We start from the raw sequence: 26,825 nt of genomic DNA, 5'->3' as shown, positions 1-26,825 counted from the left end.
CAGAGAGAGAGAGGATAGGATTGAGGTAGAATTTGTGGTCTAGCAGCAATATGGCATTACACGCACTCATAAAGGTACAGAACCCCACCATCAGCAAATCTTGGCGGTCCATCTCTCTTGCACGTAAAGAGTAAGGGCGGAGAAAAGCAAGCCCCATTTTATTCAACCCATCAATGGCGTCATGTCACATCAGAAGAAGACGAAGAAGAAGAAGAAAGACCAGTTCTCGCCTGTTCTCAAAAGGGTGGGTGTCTGTTTCAGGCGGCAGCAACTTCCACGTACGTCACAAAGATACGAGATACGCCACGCGGGTTCGAATTCGCAAGTTCAAAAACTTTTTGGAAGAGAAAACACGGGGACATCGAATTTTTTATTCAACATTAAATTCAAGTTATAAGATATTCAAAACTCATGAAATTGAAAAGTACTAAAGTAATGGTACGTGTCAAATGTCCGTGTCAATGTGTTCGATCGTGCCTCTAGTAGGGCTGATAAACGAGCAGAACGAGCTTGAGCTTGATTGATTATTGTGGCGAGTTAAGCTGAACTTGAGCTCATAATTAATTAAACCAGTCAAGTTAGAGCAAACTTGTTTATGGAAAAAAATTCATTGTTTTAGAGTGGCAGAAACATGTTCATAAAAAAATACACGTAAAATATATCTAAAATATTGACCACATTTGTGATATTCATGTTTGGTTCCAAACATGCTAGTAAAAAATATTACTTTGCAGCTCTGACCTTTTAAATGTGATGTATTTTGTTTAGCAGTAAACCGACTCTTAAATCACATGTTAGTCCAACATGTATGTCAGATTTTTTGGTGGTTGAAAATCAATGGCTTACAAATATTTCAAAATTTCACTCAATAAACCGTATTTTTACAACAAAAAAACACGATGTAAAGGTCAATTCCCACTATTTTGAACAAATCCATGGAGCCAAATTTGATCAACATCGCCTACCCTTATGAGTTTTAACCAGGGGGTTTGAAACCCACTTGCGAGCCAATATTTTTTCAAAGGTGGCTACTCTTATGGCTTTGTTTAGATGTAAATTTGTAATTTTATTTTTTGGGTTTCTAGTTTCAAGTTTAAACTTCTCCTTTTTAAAATTCTGAAAGCTTGTAGTGTTTGGATGTACATGAGAACTTGAAAAAAAAAAAAACAGCTTTAGGTCTCTCTCTCTTTTGCCGCCCTTTGGGCCAGCGGCTCTGCGTGCGCCCGTTTTGTCTGTTTGATATTCTTTTTCTCTTCTGCTTTCTTTTATTTGTTTTGGCTTTTGCTCTTGTTCAGTTCATGGGTTCAACATTTTGTCGATCTTCATCAGTGGTGGTAATGTTGAATTTCTTTCGGCTCTCTCTCTCTCTCTCATGAGTCAATGCTTGCTTGTTCTAGTTCCGTTTGAACTCATCAACAATACTGCTGAACCAAGTGCATCTAGATACTCTATGGTAGGGCTGGTAAATGAGATGAGCCGCTCGTGGCCTGGCTAATGTTCGACTCATAAGGAGCTCATTCAAACTCATCAGATGGGCTCGACAAGCCCAAACCCAAACCACCAATATTCTGCTCAGCTCAACTTGTACAGGCTGGTTAATTAAATAAATACAGTTTACATATATTTTATATCATAGAGTGAAGATGGTTGACGTGTTTGGCTTGCAAGCAATAAGTTTTTGAGTTTAAATCCTATTGTTTACAAGTTTGAAATAATTATTTATTATAGTATGAGTCAGTTCGAGATTAGCTTAGTAGATTCAGGGTTCAAATTATATTATTTCAATTTTAAAAAATATAGTTTTTTTACATGAGCTAGCTGGTGCTCGGCTCATTTAGCTCGGGCTTTTAATGAGCCCAAGCTTGATTCTTCTTGACACGAGAAATGAGCTAAGCTTGAACACCCTTTGTTCAGTTCGTTTGGATTGTTTATCAGTCTTACTCTATAATGCTATCTAAAAACCAAATTGAAGTGAAGAAGATCTTAATAAAAAAGAGACCATTGATTTGCTTAGACTTTGACTAAATTTAATGAAGAGAGAATTAACAACTTCCAAGCAGGGTAAAAATGACCAAGTTTATCAATGTTAATTAGTGAAGAGAAATTGGAGTTCAAGAATTGACACATTCCAATTGGTATTACATATCTCAAGAGAGAATGCAAGTACTGGAGTCCAAATCTATCTATAATTTTTGCAAATAGAACATTGTAACAAACCTAAGAATATTTTAATAGAAAAATATGGTTGTCGCTATCATTTATTGAGGGGAAGGAAGTACCTCCAACTTTTAAGCTTTTTTTTCCTTTTACAAACATCAGTTATATCAAGAACTACAAAAAATATAAACTCAAAATGAATCTTCAAAAGTTTGTCTTTGTACAAAATTTGACAAACTTTTGAACAAAATTATTAGCAAATGTAATATCAAAGTAGATTTTGTTGCTATCATAGACATGCCTCCACGTATCACACTCAAGAATTAAGAGTCTCGAAAAACGATTTAGTTATGGTAAGTGCTACATTAAGCTTTTGAATTTTAGAAAATTCCATTTCACCAACAATCTCAAGGCTTGAAGATGCTGATTTTAGTAATCTTAAAATGAAAAAAATGTAACAAAGTATCTTGTTTATTTGCACATAAAGTAAGGATTGTATATAAAGTATTCAAGTGGTAAATTTAGTGTATCAATAAAAGTGGTAAATTTAGAGAAAAAACTTATACACAATGAAACCTAACAATCTAAAGCAATAAACAATGGAACAAACTTCATCACTTAATTCTACAAAAAGATGGTAAAAGGTGATGAAATGCTTTCCCTTAAATTATAAGGGACAAGTTGAAGATATGTCCTAGTATCAATTCTAATATGCCTAAGTCAAAACTTATTATAATCAAATATTAGGTCTCAATCATAGCTCTTGCAAACATAACAAATAAGGCATGAAATAAAGCTCTTAAAACAAATAGCATCCTATTATTATACATAAAAACTTAAGTCCTGCTAGAACTTTTTCTTGGAAAACAAAACAAAAATCTAAAAGAATGATCAATGCAGCCACAACACTAATCTTGAAATTTGACATTATCACCAAAATTATCATATGAAAGAGGGCAAAAGCTCCCAACATTATACACAACAATCAACTATGCTAAATCAAGACAAAAAGTAGACCAAGTAATGATAGGCAAGGCTTGTGACACCAACTATCCTAGTCATTTATGTTGTGCCAATAAAAAATAAGGCACAAACAACTTTTTTTTTTGAGAGGTAAAGAGAAATATTCAATAATTAAGCAAATCAAATGACATGAACAGAATGGCAAGAACAGTCGCCAAATTCTGCAACCTATCTTGTGTGAGGAGTTTTCCGTCTACCACGAATGGCAGTGTGATGGCTACTCTAGGGAAGAACTTTTAAGACCAGTCCTGTTTAAAAATGAGGTCTCGTAGCTTCTTTTCCCTTATAAACTCTCATACACTTATGAAAAAATTATCAGGTGGAGTCCAAATGAGCGTATCTGGTCGTGGGATCCCACCTCTGGCTCTGAATCTCCTCCTCTAAAGTGGTTGGCAGTTTAAGCATGGATTCTGTATTCTGGGTGAATAAATGTATTGATCATGTCTCAAAATTTATTACCACAGAGACTATTATACATTACCACTTGTGTGTTCTTCGACATTGGAGTGATTACAGGGCCTTGGGCGTGCCATGGATCGAACTAGAATTCGACTAACTGTCCATCCCCCACCTTCCACAAACATCCTTGGATGAGGGTTGCCTTGCCAAGCCGAACTCTTTTTCACACATAAGAAATGCCAAACTTCAACATGGGAACTCAAATAGACTCCTTGAGGAATTTGTGTTGCACCAACAGATTCCATGGACTGTCGACTTGAGAAACAAAGGACCACGACAACTTAGCCAGGCATGCTTGGTTGATCTCCTCCAGCCTTTTTATGCCTAAGCCACCGTCCTCCACTAGTTTTGCAGACCTGTGTCCAACTCAACAGGTGTAAGTGATGGTTTTGATCTGAATCATTGCATAAGAGTTGTTGGGTTTTTGAATACCCTAATCGAAGCAATAGAATATGGCTATGGTCACACAAAAATAAGGTTGAGAATAAGAGAAACTTAAAAGTTTTTCACACTTACACACAAATGCACTAAAAAATAAATAACATTTTATTGAGCAAATGAGAAGAGATTGCATATCCAACACAAGAAGGATGAAGGCTTTATATAGAGCCCAAAAAGAAACTATCCATGCCCTTTCAAAAGGTGGCACATTTTCAAAAGAAACCTAATACTTTTGATAAATTTCAAAGCGATATAAAGTTGCATCCTTTCATCAAGCAAGGTGTCTCTTTGGAAATATAAGACACCTCTTCCCTTCACTTTTGGATTTGGATATTACAAATTACTAATTTTGATATCTCTCTTTAATTTGTAATTCTTAGAGATAGATCTGAAATTTTTGAACTTATCTATGGGCAATGGCTTGGTGAATATATCTGCAATTTATTGCTTGGCACAAATTCCAACATAATTTGTTCTTTTTTAACTAATTCTCAGATAAAATGATGATGAATCTCAATGTGCTTTGAGCGGCTATGGAAGATTGGATTTTTCATCATCGCAATGATAGACTTGTTATCATAATTGATGATGGTCAATCCTTCAAGCTTTTGTTGTAAATCTAAAAGAATTCTTCTAAGCCAAGCTGTTTCACTTGTTGTTGTAATAGCTGTGATATATTTTACCTCTACAGTCGACAATTCAGTTATATTTTGCTTCTTTGATGACCAAGATAAAATTTTGGATCCTAGGTATAAGACATATCCAGAAGTACTTTTTTGATCATCAACTGACCTTACCCAATCACTATTTGTATAGCCCACAAGTCGAATGTTGTTTTCAGCAACGTATTTGATTCCAAAAAAATTTGTACCTTGCAAATATTTCAAAATTCTTTTGGCTGTTGCAAGATGGAGTTGGCTTGGTTCACTCATAAACCTGGTTACAAGACTAACATCATTTACAATGTCGGGTCTTGTGTTAGTAAGATAAATCAATTATCTGACCAAGCTTCTATATATATAAGCATCCACCTTTTTAGCACCAGCATTTTTTATCAGCTTCTCATTGACACTCATTGGAGTGCTCATCAGCTTACAATTCAACATGTTAAATTTTTTCAGCAACTCGATATTTTTCTTGAGAAATAAAAAAAAATTCTTTCTTCTGCTTGACTTGTACTCCAAGTAAATATTTTATAATTTTTAAATTTGTCATTTTGTACTCCTTCGTCATGCCCTTTTTAAACTTGTCAACCATTTTTGTATTTGATCCAAAATAGTTCAAATCATCCACATATAAGCAAACAACTAGAAAATCTCCTCCATCTCTCTTTACATATAGAGATGATTCGCTTAGGTTTCTTTGAAATTCTTTCTTTTGAAAATATTGGTCTATTTTCATATTTCAAGCTCACGGTGCTTGCTTTAAGCCATATAAGGCTTTCTTTAACGTATAAACTTTTTCTTCATGTCCTTCCTTCTTAAAGCCAAGATGTTTCTCAAAGAAAGCAAATTAGGTCATGCTAAACATGAGCGTTTTTGCTCATGCTGACATGTGGCCATCCGATTTGCATTTTAAAAAGCTCAAAAGTCAACAAAACCATGTGGCATTCATCCAAAATGCAAACAGACGGCCACGATGTCCTCGTGAGCAAAAATGTTCATGTTCAACATGACCTGGTCTGCTTTCTTGCTCAACATATATAGACCTCTTCTTTGAGTTCTCCATTAAAAGAGGCATATTTTACATCCAACTGATATACCGAAACTTTCAACTCGGTGGAGATGGCTAGCATAACTCGAATTGTCTCCATTCTCACAACTGGAGCAAAAGTTTCATTAAAGTCTACTCCAAATTTTTGGGAATAACCTTTTGCTACAAGTCGAGCTTTGTGCTTTTAAATTGAGTCATCTTCATTGAATTTGGTTTTAAAAATCCATTTTAGACCAACTATATCTTTTCCTTTTGGCCTATCTACCAATTCCCATGTATGATTTTTCTCAATTGCAAAAATCTCTTCATTCATGATAGTTTTTTAAATATCATCTTTGATGGGTTTTTTATAATTGTGAGGCCTAATAAAAATAATGTATGACAAGAAGCATATATATATCTGCAAAAGATCTCACATTTCTATGAGGAGTATCTGATTCTGAATCATTTAAGTCCATTGAGTCCATATATTCTTTGTTTGTAGAAGTATATGGCATAGTCAAATGTGTCTCTCTTTGAGGTGCTTCTACTGAGTGTGTTCCTCAACCCCATTCATTTTTTTCATCAAAAAATATATCTTTTGAAATAACCAACTCCTTTGTATTTGGGTTAACGAGGCGATAGGGTTTTGAAGTATCATTATAACCAACAAATATGAATTTTTCTCCCTTCTCATCAATTTTTTCTTTATTTTGAGAAAGAATTTTGCTATAAGCAATACAATCAAAAACTTTAAAATGACTTACTTTTGGTTTATGCTTGTACCATGCCTCATACAGAGTTTTGTTGTAAATAGACTTGGTGAGAGCTCTATTCAAAATATACATTGTTGTGTTCACGACTTCGGTCTAAAAACTGTTTGGAAGATTCTCATTTCAAAATGAGTATTAAGAAAATTTTTGATATTTTCAACTCCATGTTTGTCTCCTTCGGTGATGATCATATCATCCACATAGAGAATGCGAACAATAATGTCTGCATAAGAATTCTTAATAAATAAAGCAATGTCAATCAAATAAGATTAAAAATTAATATCAAGCATAACATGACTAAATCTGTCATACCAGGCTTTTGGTGCCTGTTTAAGACCATAAAGAGCTTTTTCTAAATAAAGAGTTTTACCCTTAAGGATACTAATTCCAGGTGAGGCTTTCATATACATTTTTTCAACTAGATCTTCATTAAGAAAAATATTTTTAACATCCATATGAAATATGAGTCATTTTTTAATGAAGGCCAAAGCTATTAATGTTTTGACAGTGGTTATACGAGCAACTGGGGCAAAAGTTCATTCATAATTGATGCCATACTCTTGAGCATACCCATTGGTCACTAATAAGATTTTATACCTTTCAAGAGTTCTATCACTCTTGGTTTTGACTTTGTAAACCCATCAACAACCTATAGGTTTTTTACCTAGAAAAATATCTTGAATAGTCAAAGTGTTAGCCTTATATTCCTTACCATTTCAATAGTAGTGTGATTTTGTCGCTTTATGACACTATTTTATTATGGTGCTTTTGTTGCACTTAGTTACCTTTTGATGCCTTGGATTTTGCAATAGCTCCAAAATTTATTGGATGTAAATTCTCCTTCACGGTTAGTCCTTAATCTTTTCGATTTGAACCCGTTCTTCTTTTCTACATAGGCTTTACATTCTTTGAAAATGGAGAATGTTTCTAACTTTTGTTGGAAAAAGTATATCCACATCATTTTGCTGAAGTCGTCAACGAAGAGTAAAAGATACTTTCTTTCATTATGAGATTATGTCTGCATTCGTCCACAAATGTATGCATGAACTAATTCAAAAGGATGCTTCACCTTCCAAGATGAATTTGAGAAAGAAAGTCAATGAAATTTGTCATATATACAACCTTTACATATTTTATTTTCTCCATCGATATAAGGAAGCCAAATCACCATATTTTTTTGCTTCAACAATTTTAAACTTTGATAATTTAAATGTCAAAATCTTAAATGCCAAAGATTTGATACATCTAAACTTTCAACCTTTAGTACTTGTCCTTCACGTGAACTCATAGTCAAGGAAAAGACCTTATTTGTAGCAATCTTCACTTTGGCTATTATTTGCTAACTATTTTTGTCAACAATAGTATATTTGTCATTATTGAAGTTTACTAAGTACCATTTTTTTATCAGTTGACCAACACTTAACAAGTTTTGTGTTAAACCAGGTATATAAAAAATATCATGAATGAGTTTGGTCTGACCTGATTTAGTTTTGACTGTTATAATTCCTTTGCCTTCAATTTTTTGAGATTTTTTATCTCTCATTTTTACTTTAGAGGCGATAGTTTCATCAAGTTTAACAAAATACTTTTTATTTTCAATCATGTAGTTGTTATAACTACTATCTACATACCATATATAACTTGGTTCTTGCTCAATGTTCATACAAAAGAAAACAATTGATCTTTCTCATCTTCATTTTTTGAGAAATTGGCTTCATGTTTTTCTTGAAACCAACAATCCTTTTGAAAGTGATTTGGTATTTGACATCTTTTACATTTGAATCGACATTCTCTAGACTCATGCCCATTTTTTTTGCAGACATGGCAGTATTTTTATGATTTCTTAATCTGCCTTGGTTGATTAGAATATTTTTTCCTTTGTTGTGATCTTTGAGGAACTTTTGATTTCTTCCTTTTTAAAAATGAGGTCTTCTTTTGAAGTCTTCTTTTTCTTCATCTATGTTGAGCTTTGTTTGGAGTGCATCTTCAATCACTTGAGATTAAGTCATTGCAATCTGCTTTTCATGTGCCTTGAGGGATCCCATCAATTCTTGTAATGATATAGTTGATAGATCTTTTGACTTTTCTATGGCTACTACGACATAATTGTATTTTGGTGGCAAACTTCTTAAAAAAAATCAACTATTTTTTTCTTTAATTTTATCGACCTAACTTCTTATTTGATTGATAATCCCAACAACTCTAGTAAATTTTTTTTTAATTAATTCATTGTCTTTCATAGACAATGTATCAAAATTTCTCTACAATGCTTGAAGCTTGATGGGGATAATCTTCTCCGAGCCTTGAAATTTATTATTTAAAATATCTCAGGCTTCTTTAGACAAAATTTTATTCATGATTCAGGGAAAAAATAACATTGTTTACCCTAAGTTGGATATAGAAGTGCTTTTGCATCTTTCTTCTTGTTATCCTTAAATTCTTTTTGTTTTGGAGTGGTACATGATGCAAGAATTGCATCATCAGTTGGTTCTTCATAATTGCCATGGACAATCTCCCAAATCACTTGTGAGGGAAATAGAGTCTTCGTTTTAAGACTCAAAAAATCATAGCCTTCACCATCAAACACGGGTACTTAAAGTTGAGAGAGATTGGCGACAGAGTTGTTCAAATTTTCTACCATGATTTTGATGTAAGTGTGGTCTCCTTCAATCTGTCTTTGATACTACTTGTTGGGTTTTTAAATACCCTAATTGATGCAACGGAATATGCTTATGGCCACAAAAAATAAGGTTGAGAAGAAGTGAAACTTAAAATTTGTTCTCACACTTACACACAAATGCACTAAAAAAATAATAATATTTTATTGAGCAAATGAGATGAGATTGCATATCCAACACAAGAAGGATGAGAGCTTTATATAGAGTCCAAAAAAACATGTTTCATGTCCCTTAAAAATGTTGCACCTTTTCAAAAGAAACCTAATACCTTTTGGTAAATTTTAAAGAGACATAAAGTTGCATCCTTTCATCAAGCAATGTGTTTCTTTGGAAATCTAAGACACCTCTTTCCTTCACTTTTAGATTTGGATATTATAAATTATTAATTTTGATAAAAACCTCTTACTCAACACTTTCATCACTTTTATGAATGCCATGGGGAGTTGAAAACATCTCATCAAGTGCAGGAGAATGTGCATAGCACTGATTTGATTAGAGTCAGCGTTACCACCTTGGATATCTTCTTGCTATTCCATACTTCCAACTTCATTTTCTTGATTAGTTGATCTCACATTCAAGGTTGTTAAATGCGATGAGGCGAAGCGAGGCGTTGAGCCTGCGCTTCGCCTCTGAGGCGTACGCCTCTCACAATGTGAGACTCTCGAGCAAGGTTGTAAATGCGATGAGGCGAAGCGAGGCGTACGCCTCTCACAACACTGCTCACATTCTCTTTCGTATGGAACCCTTGAATAATGACACCCAAATATTAGAGTAGGCTCGGGCCCGTTAGGTACTCGGCTGAAACCCGGTCGGTGAGCTATCGGGCTGGCTCGATGGACTTGAGTTATTTATTAAAAAAATTTATTAATATAATTTTTTTATAAATTAACTTACATTTGATTCATTTTTTGTTAATTTTAAGAATGGGTAACTATTATTAGTTATGAAATTTATGTTTTTTTTATTTAATTTATTTTTTTGGTATTCTAAGAATTATTATATTAATTTTATTAAAAAATAACCTATAAATGAGTTTGGATATAACCCATTGAGTTAATGGGACAGGCCAGGGGCTTCTCTTCAAACCCTAGCCCGTTAAAAACTGAGCCAAAACTTCGGCCCGTTAGTAAACGGGCTGGTCCGCTGCCCAATGCCCGCCCCTACTAGTAAGATGAAGGCTGTTTTATTTCACGATATTTTGACTGAATTTTTTTCGTGTTCTACCTCCCTCGTTTAATCAGTTACATCTTGACTTTTGCTTCCATTGAAGTTCATCTCTCAGCTGGATCCCCTTGAAGATCACTGCCTGCATCTTCTTTTTCCTGACACTTGGAAATTTCAGCCTAGATAGCTTTGATACGTTCAGGAAGTCAATGTTTAACAGAGGCCATCACATCATCTCCTTTGATCGCTTCCAACTTTTGTGTGAGTGTATACACAGCGCATCCCCCTACCCACTTCTGCCAACAGCTTCTGATCGCCTCTTCCCATCAGAGGTTTTGAGACGAAAAGTTAAAGAACTTAAATGATACAAACATCTCTTAGGGTACGTTTGGAAGTGAGGATGAAAAAGTGATGCAAAATGGAAAAATTCATACTAATTTTTCTAATCCTTTCAAACTAGAGAAACTTTTTTGTTGAGATAGTTTTTCTAAAAAGCATAATTTTTTAAAAGGGCACGTTTGTAAGAGAGGAAAAAAAAGTTTTGCCATGAGAGATTTTTTTATGAAAAGTTTTTCAAAAAAAAGTTTTTTGCTTGGAGAGTTGGAAAATGTAAAAAAATGAGAGGGAGATGGTGATGGTGATGATGATGATGATGATGATGGTGGGCGGTGGTGAAATGGTGAGTGGTGGTGAGATGTTGTGAGATGAGTGGTGGGGAGCGTACAAATAAATTTTTTCTTGGTAGGAAACATTCATTTACCATTCCTTGTAGAAAAATGTTTCTTATAAAAAAAATATACCTTTTAAAAAAAAAACTCTCTCAACAAAAAAGTCTCTCTGGTTTGGAAGGGTCAGAAAATTCATACTGATTTTTCACTTTGCATCACATTTTCATCTTTCTTTCTTCCAAACTTGCTCTGAAAAACGTTTTTAGATGAGGGTGGAGGAATGTTTTCTAACAAGAAAAAATTTATTTTTACACTCCAAACCGCTTATCTCATCTTTCCATCACCACCCACCATCCATCTCACGGTTACCGCTACCCCCTTCCTCTCTCATTTTTTCATATTTTCTGACTTTGTTTATTTTAAAAACTTGTTTTTGAAAAACTTCATATATCAACAGCTCTCATTGGCAAAACTTTCTTTTCCTATAAAAGTTTTTATCTCTTTCAAACGTGACCTTAAGAAAATTATTATCCTAAGATGATTCTTTCAAAATGCAAAAATATGATTCTCTTTCTTTTATGCAGCCACGCTACATTATGCATCGTTGCTGCAGCCACTGACAGACACCCATCTCAAAATTTCTCGAAAAGGAAACCACGCCCTTCTCGAGAAATGCCAAGATGGGTGGCTGTGTTGGCGATGCATAATGCAGCGCCGCTGCATGTTACATGAACACTTTCAAAATTTTGTTCAAAAAGTATGCAAGTTTTTGCTAGCTACTGTAACAGCATCTGGGTCGGGTCGGACCTCCGTCCTATACCCACATCGACTCCTTCATTTAATTCAATCTCTCTCCCCCACGTTGGCTTTCCTTGCCTGCCACGCCGTCAACGTATTTTTTGAAAATCCCGACCGTTGCAGCGTTGCTCAGACAACACGCAGCCAAAGAGGAGAGAGGACAGACCCTAACCCCTAACCCTTAAATTCAAATTTCAAAAGCCCTCCACCGTCCTCTCACGCACCACAGAAGGAGGAGAGGGAGTACGGACAGCCCCTCTTTTGGCGCAGAGCTGCGGACCAAGCTCCCCACAATCCTCTCGATCGACGGACCCTACTGTCCTGTCTCCCCCACATGCCTCTTTCTCTCTCCCTCGAGGAATTCAAAATTTCATTCTTGTTTCTTCTGACAAATCGGAGACGACCACCGTCTCTCTCTCTCTGGATTCTTTTGGTTTTTTTGGGGTGGTGGCGATATTTAGCTTTGAAGGGTTCGAAATTTTGTTACTTCTTCTGACAGTCGGAGACGACCACCCTCTCTTCGTTTCATCTTTTTTTTGAGGAAACTACTCTCTCTCTCTCTCTCTCTCTCTCTCTCGGGATTCTTTTGTTTTCTCCGGGGCGGTGGCGATATTTAGCTTTGAAGGATTTGAATTTTTGTTTCTTCTGGCAATCGGAGACGACCGCCCTCTCTTCGTTTCATCTTTTTGGAGGGAACTATACTCTCTCTCTCTCTCTCTTTGGGGTTTGTGAGTGTCTGATTCTTTTTGGGGTTTGTGGATGGTGCTGGTGGTGATGTTTAGCTTGGATGGTTTGAAATTGCCTGTCTCCGGATTGGAGAATGTAGGGTTCTAGGGAATAGGGGTAGTGGAGAGGGTGAGAGTTTTGGAGGAGAGTGGGGTTTTGGGGTTGCACGTACGCTGAATTTTTGATGTGGGAATGAGCTTTTTGGCTGGGAAGAGTTCTGGCTGTAGAGGAATTGGTGTTCCGTTGGGTTGCTCGTTTTTTGCTTGGTGCCGAAGTTTTTAGCTCGGGGGGCGAGAGACCAACGTTTTTGGTTGCTTCACTGAAAGTTTCTGGGCCCTAAGATTCCTGGAGTTCAGTGTATAATGTGATGGAAATTCTGGTTTTCGATTGAGCCTATTTGGTTGAAAAGTATGTTTGCTGGGTTTTGTAGTAACCCAAGTTGCGTGCGTAAAGTAAAGCTCTGAGCTCTCCAGCACTAAAATCTGCTATTTTGTCAAATTGGAGTCGATATACGGTTTCTCTTTCCACATTTGAGGAAAGGTATGCGTAAACTCTAAAAGTAAGCTTTCGATTCCTCTGGCATAGTGAAAGTTATTATATCCTTGATTTTGGAAATGGACATGGTCATTGGTTGAGTAGTGATTGATAGCAAGTGGGATTACTACTAAACTTGAACTAACAAAAAATAGAGAACAGGGTTGTATGAAATTTCTTGTATTGGTTTGATCTTTCAGCCTGGGCTGCTGGAGATATAGCTAACAAAAAATTAGAGTTTAATTTAGTTTCAACATGAGAGAAGACTCTCATGTCGCCGCTCGCCCAAAGCAGTCTAAATGTTCAGATCAAAATCAGAACTCAAGAATTTTTGGGAAAACTAGCAGTAACATCTTGAAGCCCAAATCAGGTTCTGCATGGGGATCACAAATAGTGAAGGGGTTCACTGAGAAGAAAACCAAGGGAAAGCCACAAACGAGTGAAGGGAATGTTTCTGCTGTTTTAAACAAGAAGATTGGAGCTCCTGGTTCAGATGCCACTAATGAGAAGAATCAGCTTATTTCTTATTCTTCTCGTGTGAAAAGATCTCTTATTGGTGAATTCCCATGTTCGGTCAATGCTGCCCAAGTTCACCCTCATGTGGCTGCACCGGAGTTGTTTGCGGAGCTTGATCACCTCAGAAATTCACTCAAGGAAACGAAGGAAAGGGAAGAGCAATGGAAGAGTGAGATGTTACAATGTAAGCTAAGAGCTTCGGAGCTTGAAAGTGAGGTTCAGTCTCAGAAGGCCGAAGTGGAGAATCTTACACAGAAACTTGGTTTGATTGAAGATGAGAAAAACAAGTTATCTGAGCAAGTGGATTCCTTGAATGAGGTTTTAGGTAAAACTGGCAATGATATTGAAGAACAAGTTAAAGAAGTCGGGGAACCCACCAGTGCCATGAATGAAGCAAAGAGGATAATAGCATTGAGGAAGCTAGAATTTGAAGCAGTTGAACTGCGAAGGTTGAACAAGGAACTTCAACACCAAAAGAGGGATCTTTCCTTCAGGCTGTCAAACACCGAGTCCCAACTTGCTTCGCTTGCTAAAACCACTGAGGTATGATCATTGATAATTCCAAAAAACTATAATGTGTATGTCCATATGAGTCTGTATTCATAACATATATAATTGGTCATCTTTGATCATATGGATCTGGATTTGTGGTTTCAGCACTGTTGCGTTTGTCTTTTAACCTCATCTTTATTTGCATGCAGAGTGATATGGTAGCAAAAGTAGAAGCTGAGGCATCCAAATTAAGACATACAAATGAAAATCTAAGCAAACAGGTAGAAGGGCTACAAATGAGTCGATTCACAGAAGTTGAAGAGCTTGTTTATCTGCGATGGGTTAACTCATGTTTACGCTATGAATTACGCAATTCTGGTAATGTTTGTAGACATCCATCAGCATTGGACTTGAGTGAAACACTGAGCCCACAGTCCCATGAAACTGCTAAAAGGCTAATGATGGAGTACTCTAATGAGAAATACAAGTTTAAGAGAGACAAAAATCTAGAAAGCACACCAAGTACTTGTAGCATGTCAGGATCTGAAGAGTTGAGTGATCTCAAAAAAGTTTGCTTGTTGCAAAGATTCAGGCAGTTGTCAAAGACAAATGATGATTGCCAGATTTTGGAGTGCCAACATCTCTCAGATAAAGATTGGGAGGTTATCCCTGATGTGAGAAGTATGAGCCGAAGACATTCCATCAGTGGATCAAAGGATTGTGCTGAAAAAACCATACTTAGCAGTCGAAGACAATCTTCTGGTTTTATTGGCTCTAACGAACTGCTGGACACTGAAGCATATGATGCTGAAAAGTGCCCTCAGAACCATGAAATGCCTCCAAATCCTGTGCAGTCAATAAATAGACCAGAAATCAGTAAACTTTCACACGTTGAAATTGAAAAAAAAGCTTCAAGAATTCCTAATCCGCCTCCAAGGCCTTCAAATCCAGTTCCTATTGAACTTCAGAAAAATGGAACTTCTCGAATTCCTCTGCCTCCACCACCTCCCCCTCCACCTCCAAAATTCTCAGTGAGAAATAGCACTAATGTAATGCAGAGGGCTCCTGAGGTAGTAGAATTTTATCATTCCCTAATGAAGAGAGATTCGAGGAAGGAATCATCAGCTGGCCTTTGTGACACTCAAAATGTTGCTAATGTTCGTAGTAGTATGATTGGTGAGATAGAAAATCGATCTTCTCACTTACTTGCGGTAAGTTAAAACATTCTGCCATTTCTATCCTACATTGAATAGTATGGAACATATTGAATACTGACTTCCTATTTTCGTATGTAGATAAAAGCAGATGTTGAGACTCAAGGTGAATTTGTTCGATCATTAATAAGAGAAGTGAATAATGCTGTATACAGTGATATAGAAGACGTTGTGGCATTCGTAAAGTGGTTGGATGATGAACTCTGTTTTTTGGTAATATTATATTTTTTCATATCTTCAAGTTCTTTTATATCAAGTTATTTGACTTTCAGTAGAGTTATTCTAGTGAAAATGAGATGTTAAGATCATCATTTTTAGTTTTTGCTATTACTCAGAAGGGTTTCTTGTGGGACTTAAGAATAATCATTCTTACTTGGTTAAGTCTTCAAAACTCTTGGCATTTGGAAAACTAACAGTTGGAAAATAGTAAATTGAATAAATAGACCATCTTTTTTTAATTTTAATGACACCATGGGGAGAAAGTATTTTGTTGATCTGGAATTTAGTAAGTAGCTGAACATCATGTTATTTATGTGACAATATCATAATGTGTGAGAAAATTCTTGTGTTTGATAATCATGATATTTCTTAATATCAAAGTTGATGAAGACTACATCTGTTATCTACTCTTTGCATTGATGAGGGTGTTCTGTGAATTTTTTACTTTGTCAATTATTCCCTTCTCATTTCTGTTCTGTTTCTATGCATCTTTGTCTACAGGTTGATGAAAGAGCAGTCTTAAAGCATTTTGAGTGGCCAGAACGACGAGCTGATGCTCTACGTGAAACAGCTTTTAGTTATCGTGATTTGAAGAAATTAGAATCAGAAGTTTCATCATATGAAGATGATCCTCGTCTTCCCTGCGATGTTTCGCTGAAAAAGATGTTGTCACTATCGGAGAAGTACACACTTTTAGTTTGATATTTGCACCACATGCTTGCATTTTATGTTTGTGGATGCAACATCTACAATATTCTTAGATATTATTATTCATTTTTAGTAACAATGTCGATATTATCAATAATAAAAATTCAAATTATTCTTTTTTAGCATTGTCTCGATCATTTTTTATATGATGTCATGTCAGGATGGAACGGGGTGTTAACAATCTACTCCGGAATAGGGAATCAATGATCAGACATTGCAAAGAATTCCATATTCCAACAAGCTGGATGCTTGACAATGGGCTTATAAGCAAGGTGCACATATATTTTAACAACTATGTTTTGCTTGTTTCCAGATTGTTTGTTCGGGAAATATGCTTAAACTTTGACCAAAAAGAGTTACTATGTATTCTTTCTGGTTCTTATGGTTAGATTGCCATGCAGTTGTGTGCGACACTTTGTCCCTTGCACCCTGCAACTTCTATGGAAAAATGTGATACAAAAGAGGATTGGTCCATTCTAGTTGTCCGTTTTATTAGGATCCATAACTCACCTGTTAATTTCCAAAATGCTATTACTCCCAAGTTGACTCAATTCAACCCATGGAAAGCTTGACAGGAGTGGTTGAATACAGAGACTAGGTTTGGATGAGATAGCTACATGGTTAGGTACCACTGTGATAACTGAGGGTCAACGCCATGGGGGTTATCCCCTAGCTTGCCTGTCAAAATAAAAAAGAAAAGAAAAGAAAAGGAAAGGCATTTAGACTTTTTTTTTTGCATTTGATTTTTTTAGTGGAATAATATGAAAAGCATATCCGATAAAGTTGGTAAGCAGGATCTAGTATCTCTTGTGGTGACAACCAGTATTGGCTTAGATGCATCAAATATGTTTCTTTTTCATAACTTCAGATCAAAGTTATTGGTCTAACTGCAAAACAATTCATGGTTCAACGAGAATCAGACCAAAATGTTATGCACCATAAATTAATTCTGGGTTTAGGTCATTAAAATTAGGCCCTAGTGTAAATCTAATTTATCATTTCTTTGTAGTTAGTTAATCATACAAAAGTTTTTTAATCTCCTTTGGGAATCTGACTCAAATCTCCTTCACATGTCTTCATATTGCTGTTTAGGACTTTGAGGCCTTGATCTCTATGAGTTATTTGTTACTATTAGTCCACCCTTAAGACTGCCTTTGAGAATTTTTAACTTAATGCATTCATGTTTGGTTACATAATGCAATCAATCTTGGGGCAGTTGATGTTGACCTGCTCAGATCTAGTGGTAGCCTGCATTTAAAACACTAGCATGTGCGTTTTGGGGTTCTTGTGGTCAACAACATCCTTCCTGGTGAATTAATTTAGAACATGGAGACTTGATGGTAGTTACTAGTTATAGGGTTTGCTTACATGAATAGACTTTGGCAAAAAATCTTTTGCCTTGTTTAAAATTACAGCAATGGAGACCTTGCTTTTGATTGTGGCTGTTGGTTCTTAAACAGATTGCAACTTTTCTATATATCTTAAATGAAGTGTATACATCCAGTTCGTTCTTATAAGCTATAGTGTATATTGTGTTATGTCTACTTTCTTCCTTAAGCTCTATGTGTTGCTCAACAAGAAGCACAGCTTGAGAATTTTGCTTTTTGTGTTAATGTTACAATTTTGTGTAGTTTGAAGCCTCAAAGTTCTTGAGTTGTCTGGAGGCTTGGTCTTTGGTTAGTTAAGGCTTGGTCACTAGGTATAGTCGACCATTTGATTAATGATCAGTTAACTTTGGCCATCTTCACCATGTCTAGGAAGTGTAAAGTTGCAATATATGAAGTACATATTAAAAATACATAAGCATATCTACATATTGGGTTCTTTCAGAAGAAAAAGGATCTATTTATGGTTGCACCAAATGCCAAGATAATTGAGTATGCTGGGAAGTGATCCATGTTACCTAGCACTGAATATATCATCGGCTGATATTCCTAATCATTGCAGTTATTTTTATGCTCCTGAAAATAACGAGTACCCAGTATGAAATGGAGGTATGTACCCACGATGATGGTTCTCAATGTTTTGGCTAGGAGGTCCATACAACCCCACCAATCACCAATCTTGGGGGCACCTGATGGCACAAACATCTTCACACTTGTGCACCTGGGTTCATTTAGACACAATTTTTTTTCGTTAACCAACCATTTGTGAGTTGTACACCAAGCTGGGAAACTGGACATGCCATCTAGTTCATCTCAGCTGAGCAACTCCTTTTATCGGCACAAGCCACACTTTTGCATACTAATTGAACTATCCAAGTGTTATGTCATGAACTAATCCAGAGTAAACTGCAATTGGTTTTTACCTAATTAGCCATTGAAATGAACTGCTACCATTTCATTGAAAGAAAATGTCTCTTACATTTTCTTGCTCCAAAATACATGCATGTTGCTAGTTACGGTTTCTGGATAGCACTACTCATGCATGTGGAAATTCGATAGGTCTATATTTCTTGCTTTTTCCGTTGTTTGGTTACGCCAAAACATCTTTGTTGCAGATTAAATTTGGGTCTGTGAAGTTGGCAAAGAAATACATGAAGAGAGTAGCTGTGGAACTCCAATCTATGGGGGGAGCATCTGAAAAGGATCCTACTCTGGAGTATGTGCTACTTCAAGGTGTCAGATTTGCTTTCAGAATGCACCAGGTATACTTCAATATAATTCAAAAATTGGATGATGCAATAGCTATTCCCTAGTTCACACACTCGTTATCCAAAAAGAAAAAAAATGTCACTCAGGATATGTAAGCTCTCAATTCTGTCAAGGACATTGTAAGTCTGACCAGACTTTAACACAACGTTATGAGGCTTTGATGACAGTTGAATCCATGACCATTAATAAACTCACACAACTGGTATCTCAAATTCCAAAAATCCATCAAGAAATTTGATTATGCTACAGAAACTGCCACTGTCGTGTACATTATGGGAGGTCACTATTTTTCCTCAGCTTACTTGTCTCTCTCTCTCAGTTTGCAGGAGGGTTTGATGCAGAAACTATGCATGCATTTGAAGAACTGCGGAATCTGGCACATATTCGTAAAGAGTAGGAACCAAACTTAGTGAAGTATGAGCTTACCATCTCAGTAAGCATTTTTTGTTGGTCTGAATTTTCATGGATTTGCGTGTACAATACATTGTTACTTGCATGTTTCAGTGTAAAGCAAAACTTAAATGCCAAAAGGCCTTTATTACAGAAAGAATTTGTATTTTGTGATTGAAAAGGACCACAGTTATGAAATTTCTGAATATTAATTATCTATATTGCATAAGCTGCATGTTTTTTGTATCTCATTGCCACGAGGAAAGATTCAGTTTATGGTGTGTTTGAGTGTTGCGGGAGAAGCCTCCATTCAGCTGCAGAAGCCTTCTTCCATGGAATCACAATGGGACGCCCGTACTGCAGAAAGGGCGGTCTTTCAGTTTGGGGATCATTTTATGTTTTATATATTTTCCTCTAGGTCTTATATTGTTGATATTTTACTTGGATTTCCTCAAAAGTTTTTGTTTAGTTGCAAGATTTTGTTTGCTGCAAAAACCTGATGACCCATATTTGTTTCATTGATTTGAATTGTAAAATGAATAAAATACCTAAAAGTATGTTAAACTAAAAAGGATGATGTTTTGAAGTTACTGTGATTTTAGCAGAATATTGATCATCTTTGTGAGTTTATTGCAATAAAATCATGTAAATTTAAAATGTCACTGATACTCCGTAGATACTTTTTGTATCACCATTTGATACTTCACAATTTCAAAGTAAATTTTGTATTTGTTAGCTGCAATTGATCTCGCCTAAATGATAAATGGACCGTGTCAATCACATCCGAATGGACAGTTGCTTTTGGTGATCTCGCCTAACTTTTTATTATTATTTATAATCCGAAGAAACCACAGCCGGCACAAAGACTTGGTCTTGCTGGCTTAGCCAGAAATATTGCCTACGGTCGACGTGCCAGTGGTGTAAAACTCCAAGGCTAGGACCCCGCCCTCGGGCCTACGTTGGGTGTAGGCTTGCACAGAGGGGCGACACCCATGAGAATTAAACCTTGACCACTCATCTAGTGGCCAAAGCCACACCCATTACGCCAACCCCCTGGGGCCAATCAAATACTAGCGTTACTTATAGTCCTAACCAAGAATGCATCATGAGAAACAAAGGTTACCAATGTAACTTCTAAGCAAGGACATAGCCAGCAATCCTTTCTATTGCATGCACGTTAAAGGGGTAAGTTAGATGATTGATGCAATCTTTTCTAGTGTTTGTTTTTTGGAATTTGGAATGTAGAATAGTACTAAGTTTCTAACAAGGATCTAATTAACCAATCAAGGTTTTCAACGATATTAGGGCATACCATCGAAAAGATGATTGATGCATCTTTTCTAGTGTTTGTTTTTTTGAGAAGAGCATCATTTCTACTGTTATCGTGGAAAATAAAATTATCAAAGAATAAACCAATTCAAGATTTATTTGATGCAAGTCAAGAAGCAATCGCAAAAGGTCTGGTCAGAGTGGCCTGGATCCAACTGCATGTGAGGTGCCGAGCAAAATACTGGCTACCTTCATGGGTTCCAAGCCCCTAGTTGAAACTCATTGGTTAAGGTTGTTTCGACCAAATGTGACCCTAGACACATATTCAACATAATCAAAATAGCAGGACTCAACTCTTGGATTGTATTTTCTAGGTGTAAAGTTACAAATCTTTTGATGGTTGAGAATTCGTTGCATTGTAGATTGTTGATTTTTCAGCCTTCAACAAATCCAATATATATGTCAAAAGATCATGATCCAAGGGCTGCTTTCTATTAAACCAATCATCTCTCTCTCTCTCTCTCTCTCTCTCTATATATATATATATATATATATATAATCACATGCAGAGGCTTGCCAAATCCACCCCTAGGAGGTGGTAGCTATCAATTTCATTTTTTAGTATAAATACAGAGAGAACCTCACTTCCCATCCCGAATGCTAAAACACTCATCCCAGCTACCAGTTTCCAAACTTCCTCTACCAAGATAGTTTGATCAAATTTTTACCAATTACATTAACTCGCGTCCCAGCTACAAGTTTCCAAACAGAGCTTTAAAGTTTTTTTTATTAAAGGGTTTGGAATTCACTGAGGGTAGCAAACATTATCCCCTGGAATCTGAGCTCGACCTAGGTTGGAAATCTGGAGTTAAAATGATTTAACTGGCTGGTATTTCTGATTTACCCCATGTAAATTAGGGGTGTCAATGGGTCGGGTTTACTCGGACCCGACCTGGACCAAACACTATACGGTCCGGGTATGGTGATATATAAGAAGACCCGATTAAGACTTGGGTCTGGACCCAAATATCCGATTAATACATGGATCAGGGCATAGTTTGTGAAATTTTATACCAGACCCGAGCCTGACCCAAGTTTCTGATTAAGACCCTCAAATTTTCAATGTAAAAATGATAAACAAGTAGTTCTTTTCGGATCTTGGTATGGTTTCTCTTATAGTGGACACGATTAGCCCCATGTCCGGACTCAATACCATACCCGAAAATTGGGTCCAAGTCTAGTTTCACCTAGGTCCGAACCAAACTCAACCCGTTGACACCCCTAACTTAATTGCACCAATCAAGGCAGGATGTGAATGTGAAGCCAACTTGTGCTTTAATGTTAGCTGGGGGCGTTCGCGTCAAATTACTCCCTCCCATAAAGTAGTTATTTTTCTTGATGTGAAACCACTCTGTCAAATCAACGGTCCCTTGGTGGTGCAATGGATGTGAATGTCCCCATTAACAGGTAAGTGACAAGTATGCTGTCAGTATCGGTGCCTATCGGCCGGACGATACGTATCGTATCAGCAAATCGATACGGTTTACCCTGAATCCATTGTTTTTTAATAAATATAAAAAATACATAATTTTTTTAAAATATTATTTTATTATATTTTAACACATGTCACATTCTGATTGACATGTAATCATAGTACCAACCATAGTGACAAATATCACCAGATTTATGAAAATCTTGCGATAATATCACAAGAAATTGGCTGAAGCAATTTCTAGCGAGATTTTCAAAATATCATGAGATTTATGAAAAAACATAAATACCGTGATTTAAATATGATATTTACGTTTTCAAAGGCTATTTACCATGAAAAAAACATGTATTTTAATTTTTATTAATATTTTCCTATAAAAATAAATTTTATATTTTTTAATTAATTTTTTTATTGTCAAGTTTTGCCAAAAAATGCGAGATTTATGAAAAAATTTCAAATTCTCGCAAGTTTTTGAAAAATGAGATTTTGCCATATTTAACGTTTGACACTATGGGTGCAAGTTCAAATCCTATTGCTTACAAGTTTCAATATTTCCCTAAATGAGTCAGTTTAAGCTTGTCTTAATAGTTTTCGGGTCAAAATTTTATTATTTTTAATTCAGAAAAAATATATTTTATTGTAAATGACTTAGCTGGCGCTCGGCTGATTTAGCTCGGCTTTCATGAGCACAAGCTCAGCTCATGTCAATACAAAAAAACAGACAAGCTTAAACACCCTCTGTTCGGTTCCCTACAAGAAATTCAATGTCTACTTTTGAGGTCCAGATCATTTGGGATGATTGGCCTATTTCTAGCAATGAATAATAATCGAGGAAGATGTGTTGGTATTGATTGGTGAAATATATACCATAATTAAGGCGCATGGTGAAAACCAGACAGGCACTTTTGCTTATCTCATACTCTTCCTTTATGTCATATATATATTCCATACAAAGGAGAAGCAACTGATTCCTTCTAGTTCCATGTTACCGAACCATCAATTATAGTAATCAAAGGTCCAAAACCACACGCAATTAACATGACTATCATTCTAAACCTAAACTTTGCAAATTTTAACTTGAAAATCCATACTTAGCACATCAAATTAATGGTAGTTTCTAGATTTAAATGTGTAGGTCCAAATTTCTCTCTTAGCATCCCATTATTTCTAACTACCTGTCTTGGTCTCGTAGTATTGCAGTATGGTGATGAAAAAAAATTCAAAGTTTTCTGCAACATTCTTCTATTTTTTTTCTTCTTTGTTTTATTATGCAAGCTTGAGTTGTAATATAAAATTTTAACCTTCTGGGGAGCGTCAAATGTCCTGATGATCGGTTATCCTGTATCAATCTAAAGGCCCACCATCAAATCCTGTTAGCATATGGGAGCTGCCGTTCCTTTATCAAGGTTGGGAAACTGTAAAGCTGGGTGGTCGTGTTCTAAAACCAGAGTTTTACTTCACAGGACTGCAGCATGGTTCTGAGGGTTTTTCTTTAGTCATAAAAAAAATACCAAGATGCTTATAAAATAATTGTTCATGTTTAACATGGTTGTTATTATTGAAGTGGAAGGCTTACAAGTCTCAAGTTCAAGAGTTGTCTACTCAAGGGCACAAGTTGAAGGGGATATGCAGGCTTACCTAACGTGGCCTATTGCAAAATTTTGTGACCGTTTGGCTTTATATTGGAGGTTAAAAAAGCACAAAATGACCTCCCGAGGAAATGGGTAAATCATGCGAGGAATTGGACTGGTTACTGTTTCAATATTGAAATATGGCAGCAGACAAGTTTTTTGAAAGAGAGCAGACAAGTTATGGCAATCCTTGTGATGTTTGAAAAGATGAGAGAGAGAGAGAGCAGGTGAATTTTGAAATGACGTTTATGGATTGATCGTCAGACTTTCATCACCCCCCACGCGCTCTCATGTCAATGGTGGGCCACTCTTGTTCGTGTAGTCCCTTCCCCTTTCACTCACCCACTTTTGTTTTTTCTCTTATCCACTCCTTTTCTTCTGTATTTATACACGCTTCCTTCATCATTCATACTTTATCTGGCCTTACTCCACCGCTCTCCCTTTCTGTCTCCATCAATCTTCTCCTTCCTCCCTTCCCTTCTTCAGACTCTGTCAGTTTTATTGCACCTTTCTTCCTTAAAACTGTTTCTTCTCAATCCCTATCATCTCTCCCTCAACTAAACAAACATGGATTTCAAGTAGAGTTCTAAAAATAGCCCTGAAAAAACTTTTTCCTTCTTTTCCAATTATAACTTACAAAATATCCGTTTCAAAACCTTTTTCAAGTCATCAAAACAACAATTTCCAATCTATTTCACCAAAAGGAAGAAACCCCATCTCCCAAGACCAGATAAAAAAATACCCACTTTAGATTTTTCTAGTTTTGTGGCAAGGGATTGATAAAAAGAGCATCAAGTGATGGAAAATCCACAAGGGGGAAGCAGCAGCGGCAAGGGGAGAGAGACACCTGCCTTGAATCGCTATGAGTGTCAGAAGAGAAGAGACTGGAACACCTTTGGGCAGTACCTGAAGAACCACAGGCCACCCTTAGCCTTGTCAAGGTGCAGTGGAGCCCATGTGCTTGAGTTCATGAGGTACCTGGACCAGTTTGGCAAGACCAAGGTCCACAACCCAATCTGCCCATTCTTTGGCCACCCCATGCCCCCTGCACCCTGCCCTTGCCCTCTAAGGCAGGCCTGGGGCAGCCTTGACGCATTGGTAGGGCGCCTTCGTGCTGCCTTTGAGGAGAACGGTGGTCAGCCTGAGGCCAACCCCTTTGGAGCCCGAGCAGTAAGGCTTTACCTGCGTGAAGTGAGGGAGCACCAAGCTAAGGCAAGAGGAATTGCATATGAGAAGAAGAAGAGAAAGCCACCACCATCAAAACCAACCTCACTGCAACTATCAACATCAACATCATCTTCTTCTTCTTGCTCATCAACACCATCATCATCATCACCATCACTTTTGATGGCCATGCCTCAGAGTCAGAGCTTCCATCACCATCATGACATGCTGGTTGGTGCACCAGTCAGTGGTGAGGAGACCTTTGGTGGCTCAACCATTCCCTTGTCAGTGCTGAACTAGCCCCCCATTTTGGGCCGTTGGATCTTACAAAAAAGATGTATATCCCTGAAATCCAAGGTACCATCATGGCAGTTTTTCTTAGTACAAAGGTGATGTTTAGTTAGTGTGAATGAGGCTCTGGTAATATGAATGAATTATGTAATGACTTAGGGGCAGGTGGTAGGAGTATGATCAACAGTATGTATATGGTAGTTGAACTTAATTTATGGATTTGGTAGAGATTGTTGAAGAAACTGTGGTGTTGTGAAGGAACATGGGTGGTATTCAAGAATCCTTTCTTACTACTGATCTCTGCGCTTGCCTTCTTTTCTCGGTGTTTAAATGTTCATCTCTCTCTCTCTCTCTCTCTCTCTCTCTCTGATAGAGAGGCACTCGTTACCTCGCATGGTTAAATGCACATGTTTCTACTTATATACACACAGACTGGGTTAAATGGAGTCGAGAGATTATGGTTGGTAATTTATGTACCATGAATTAGCATTCTATAGCATTCAGATCTTCCCACTGGTATTGATGTTAGTGGTGATAGGGTTATCATGTTGTGTAGTATAATTGATCCTGTCAACTTCTTTAAAACAAAATAATGATCCAGTTCAGTAAGCGTCTCTCTCTCTCTCTCTCAGAGTATGCGTCCAGTAGGAAAGAAATTATTGAAGCAATAGGACGGCTACATATGCACAATTAATGCTCATCTAATGGCAACGAGTGCCTATCAGGTTATGTTCGATCAAGACTCTCTCTCTCTCTCTCTCTCTCTCTCTCAGAGTATGCGTCCAGTAGGAAATAAAGTATTGGTGCAATAGGACGGCTACATATGCACATTTAATGCTCATCTAATGGCAACGAGTGTCTATCAGGTTATAGGTTATGTTTGATCAAGACTCTCTCTCTCTCTATATATATATATATATAGAGAGAGAGAGAGAGAGAGATATAGATATGCGAAATTCCTACACGATGTTTATTTTTTTTAGGCACAAAAAATATGTAAAATTGCATCACATGGTGTCCGTTGATATGGATAATATGTAAAGTTGCATAACAGTTGTTGGTAAAGCCGGAGTAAGGGCTATCTTTCTTCACTCAACAAGTAATCGGTTTCCCGTCTACCCAACATGCAAACTGAGACACTTGGTGATTGATATGGATGATATCAGTCATTAAAGATCAATTAGGGCTATCCTGAGATGGTTGAAGAAAATGAAAGAACACTATCAGTCTATCAAGGAATTGGATTGCATACGATTATCAATTCTGTTGCTTCATCCGGAAGTCATATGGGGTTTTTATCTTATGATTTTTTTTATATCTTTAATAATAAATCTGCTCCTCTTCTATTTTAAATTTGTGATAATAGTGCAGTATCCAAGAAGTTGTGAAGGTTCACTGTCTTCGTCTATAGAGAAATTTTTTTATTTGGTCCATAGTATTCTCCCACGCATTCTTTTTAATTATTTTTTTCTTGGGAAATATTTTTATACCACGATGGTGTGACTAATTTAGTAAATTTATTTATAATAGTACGAATAAATTTTTATTTGTTGCTTTCTTATCCGTGGAACCCTTTTTTAAGAAGTTTTATTTGATATATAGATTATCTAAGTTGCCATACAATTCGAGGTGCAGCATTTGATGCTTTGAAGCTCCCTAGAGGCAAACAACC

At 36.6% G+C, this 26,825-nt stretch overlaps 2 protein-coding genes across 2 annotated transcripts; both read left to right on the top strand.

The window, feature by feature from the left end:
* The first annotated feature begins 13,368 nt into the window (after positions 1–13,368).
* Positions 13,369–19,313, top strand: LOC149831174 (protein CHUP1, chloroplastic-like). The gene is made up of 8 exons (XM_090012953.1): positions 13,369–14,172; positions 14,331–14,535; positions 14,620–15,332; positions 15,417–15,548; positions 16,056–16,237; positions 16,423–16,534; positions 18,763–18,909; positions 19,236–19,313. The coding sequence occupies exons 1-8, from the start codon at positions 13,369–13,371 to the stop codon at positions 19,311–19,313; spliced, it is 2,373 nt and encodes a 790-aa protein (XP_089869079.1).
* A 4,810-nt stretch (positions 19,314–24,123) lies between these two features.
* Positions 24,124–25,444, top strand: LOC149831173 (protein LIGHT-DEPENDENT SHORT HYPOCOTYLS 4-like). The gene has a single exon (XM_090011993.1). It carries the CDS (start codon positions 24,497–24,499, stop codon positions 25,160–25,162), a length of 666 nt encoding a protein of 221 aa, XP_089868119.1. The 5' UTR covers positions 24,124–24,496; the 3' UTR covers positions 25,163–25,444.
* The last annotated feature ends 1,381 nt before the right edge of the window (positions 25,445–26,825 follow it).

The sequence above is a fragment of the Nuphar pumila genome, chromosome 7, assembly GCF_984573655.1.
Source record: "Nuphar pumila chromosome 7, dmNupPumi1.hap1.1, whole genome shotgun sequence".
NCBI classification, from domain to species: Eukaryota; Viridiplantae; Streptophyta; class Magnoliopsida; order Nymphaeales; family Nymphaeaceae; genus Nuphar; species Nuphar pumila.
Note: the sequence above shows the minus strand (reverse complement) of the source record. Positions and strands in the feature narration are given on the sequence as shown.

Coding starts and splice junctions, on each gene's coding strand:
- LOC149831174 (XM_090012953.1), top strand. CDS start 13,369: ATGAGAGAAGACTCTCATGTCGCCGCTCGCCCAAAGCAGTCTAAATGT. Junction 14,536..14,619: donor TCCATCAGCATTGGACTTGA/GTGAAACACTGA, acceptor AGTTTAAGAGAG/ACAAAAATCTAGAAAGCACA. Junction 15,333..15,416: donor GATCTTCTCACTTACTTGCG/GTAAGTTAAAAC, acceptor TTTCGTATGTAG/ATAAAAGCAGATGTTGAGAC.
- LOC149831173 (XM_090011993.1), top strand. CDS start 24,497: ATGGAAAATCCACAAGGGGGAAGCAGCAGCGGCAAGGGGAGAGAGACA.